General features: G+C 48.1%; 1 gene segment (V, D, J or C); it reads right to left on the bottom strand.

Moving 5' to 3' along the window:
• Window positions 1–516: 516 nt before the first annotated feature.
• Window positions 517–1,064, bottom strand: LOC116629692 (the record flags this gene model as incomplete). The annotated part of the segment is given in 2 exon segments: window positions 517–843; window positions 947–1,064. Coding segments are annotated over 2 exon segments (373 nt in total), but the record flags the coding sequence as incomplete, so codon positions are not given.
• Window positions 1,065–2,992: the final 1,928 nt, after the last annotated feature.

Genomic DNA, 2,992 nt, shown 5'->3' with positions numbered 1-2,992 from the left:
CTGACATTGTTGTGAGCATGGTTTAAGAGAGTGAGCCCCACCAGGGATCTTTCTTCTCTGGCTTTGGATTGTTGACGCCACTGTAGCCCCATATCCAGAGGGCACTTCTTGCACGCTTGCACGCTGAGCTGGATTCTCCTATGATACACAGCTGAGTGCAGCTGGGACTCTTGAAAGTATTCAGGGGATTTGCATGGAGATATTTGTAATTCGTTCATATTTAGGTCCAGGAACAAGCACGTGCAAGAGACACTGACTTTTGTGCTTGCTAGTATAGCAGTTCTTCAGATTTTTATTTATGTCAGAGAATGAATAGGTAGCACAGAACTATGTGTGCAGAGAGGCTCCCTGGGGGAAACAGCTATAATTAGAGAGGAAGCCCCAGATCCTGAGAGGATACCTGCCATATCCTCCAGCTGCATCTCCTTTTGGGGCTTAAGGACAGATATGGGGAGTAGTGTGCACCCCCTGGTGGTCCAGATCACCTCCTACAGTGAGGTTTGTGTCTGGGCTCACATTGATTTCCCCTCACTGTGTCCTTCGCACAGTAATATACGGCCGTGTCCTCGTCTCTCAGGCTGTTCATCTGCAGATACAGCGTGTTCTTGCCGTTGTCTCTGGAGATGGTGAATCGGCCCTTCACAGAGTCCGCGTAGCCTGTGCTACCACCACTACTGCTAATAGCTGCGACCCACTGCAGCCCCTTCCCTGGAGCCTGGCGGACCCAGTTCATGCCATAGCTGCTGAAGGTGAATCCAGAGGCTGCACAGGAGAGTCTCAGGGACCCGCCAGGCTTCACCAGGTCTCCCCCAGACTCCACCAGCTGCACCTCACACTGGACACCTGCAGACACAAGACATCCTGGTCAGGAAACTGTCACACAACCACTCTTTCTCTCACTCACATACTCTCGTACACTCAATGTTTCTTGTCCACCATAAATTACCTTTTAAAAGAGCAACAAGGAAAACCCAGCCAAGTACAAACTCCATGGTGAGTTGTCTGTGTTCTGTCCTGATCACTGAGTGGAAACACCTGGGGATCCCGGGGCTGGGGCTCCTCTCCCAGCTGCAAGGGTTGGGGCTCAGCTGGTTTAATCAGCAGAGGGAGGGCCCTATTTGCATGTCCTCTGAATATATATTCAACTTGGGATCTATGCTGACAGAGAGGGCAGTGTCCAGAGCAGGTGTGACTGCCATTGATGGTGGTGCTATTGCTCACTTTTGAAATAATATCATGTACTATTTGATAACTTTCCAATGTATATTCTCGGCCTCCATGTACCACTTTGTTTTTACATGTCAACATCAATCTTGGGGTTTAGGTGTCATGTTCCCCCTTAAGTGATGTGAACCTACACCTAGAATTGTGGAAGGTTTGTGAGTTGTCCAAGAACATTTATGGGGTGAGAGTGAGCAAGGATATAAGACGCTGCTCCTTCCACAGTACTGTGCTGCATCCCTGAAACCCCCCTTGGGACAGAGTGGGCAGGCTCATGAGGAAGGTGGAACCCCTCCTGTAATGGGCACAGAATGCTGGTTCTACAGTTTACCTGAAATGCAGAGAGAATCAGGATTGTGAAGGTATAATTTCAAGTCTCTCAAATTTTACTCTATCTGTGTTCCTCCAGAATCATCTCTGTGATTTCCTATAATAGCTTCGATGTGTGTACTTGTCACAGGATGAACTACACACATGCAGAGTGTGGGATATGATAAACACTGGTGTGAAAATCAATATTATCGAGAGTGAGCACATCAGTTCTCCCTAAAATGTCCTGTACTTATCTTGGAATTCCTCCTCCCTCTTCCCTTCTTCACCCTGTCCCCACATAACTATTGGTCTTTCTCATGTCACCTTAGACTAGCTTTAATTTTGTAGAATTCATAAATAGATAATTGTATCATATGTACTTTCTTTGTAGGGCTTCTTTGGCTCAGCATGAAGCCTTGTGCGTACAACCATGTTGCTGTGTGTATCAGGAATCATTGGTTTTAATGACTGTCAGCCCGGAAGGCGCAGTCTCGGAAGCACCAGCCAGAGGAGGATCTGAAGCAGCTGAAAGAAGCTGCTTGCTTCAAGGCTCATCCACACACCCTCTTATCCCAGGAGCTCTTGGTTCCCAGAAAGAGATACAATCCCTTTCTGTTTAGTAACATTCTCTGCTGGCTGTGGAGAAGAGAACCAAGAGGCAGAGTAGGTGGACAGGAGAACGTTGAGGTAGAAGCTCTGAAAGTCCAGTCGACAGAAGAGGCCAGGAACTGGGATGAAGAGCAGTGAGGGAGGAACTGGCCAGGCTGCAGAAGAAACCTGTGCAGAAGGAAATCCAACCCTCAGGTACCAGGGTGTGGAAGTTCCGTCATGTTCAGCCTCTGACTGTGCGTGTATGTCCCATGGTCTCCCGTAGATTCCACTGCTAACCTCAGCTGTGGGCTGCAGGCTCCACCTGGGAACAGGAGCTGCTCTTTACTTCAAACCAGCAACCTTCTTTCTTTGTCACCAGGGCATGGAGAGGACCCATTTCTGCCGCCACACCTCCCCACACCCCACAGAGCATACCTGACACGTATGGACTCTCCTTTTGTTGAGAACTGTTTTCCTACAATACTGAGGCTCATAAGGAGGCCCCACACATGTGTGTCTCCTACTGACTCCAAGTACCTATTTACTTGGAGCCATCGTGGACCTTGACTGTGGGTTTTAACTCTGACTAGAATGTAAAGTCTCTGTATCAGGACAGTGCAAATCTATTGCCCCTCTGTCCCCCGCCGAGTTTTCTATTTTAATTAGAAAATAATGACCATCAACCACTAAGTTAGGATGTACATCATGTCTTTCCTGAGGAATAATACTGTATATCAGATTCTGTCCTCTTCTTTGCACAAATTGTATTTAAAGCAAAGGAGAAAAGCACTCCAATGGGGACGCATCGGGAACTGTACAACCAGGAAGAAGACTGTGTGGACCCACAGGCAGCCTCCCAGCAGCCATG

This window comes from Phoca vitulina, unplaced genomic scaffold, assembly GCF_004348235.1.
Source record: "Phoca vitulina isolate PV1807 unplaced genomic scaffold, GSC_HSeal_1.0 scaffold2240, whole genome shotgun sequence".
Classification (NCBI taxonomy): domain Eukaryota; kingdom Metazoa; phylum Chordata; class Mammalia; order Carnivora; family Phocidae; genus Phoca; species Phoca vitulina.
The sequence above is the reverse complement of the archived record's forward strand: the minus strand, read 5'-3'. Positions and strand labels throughout refer to the sequence as shown.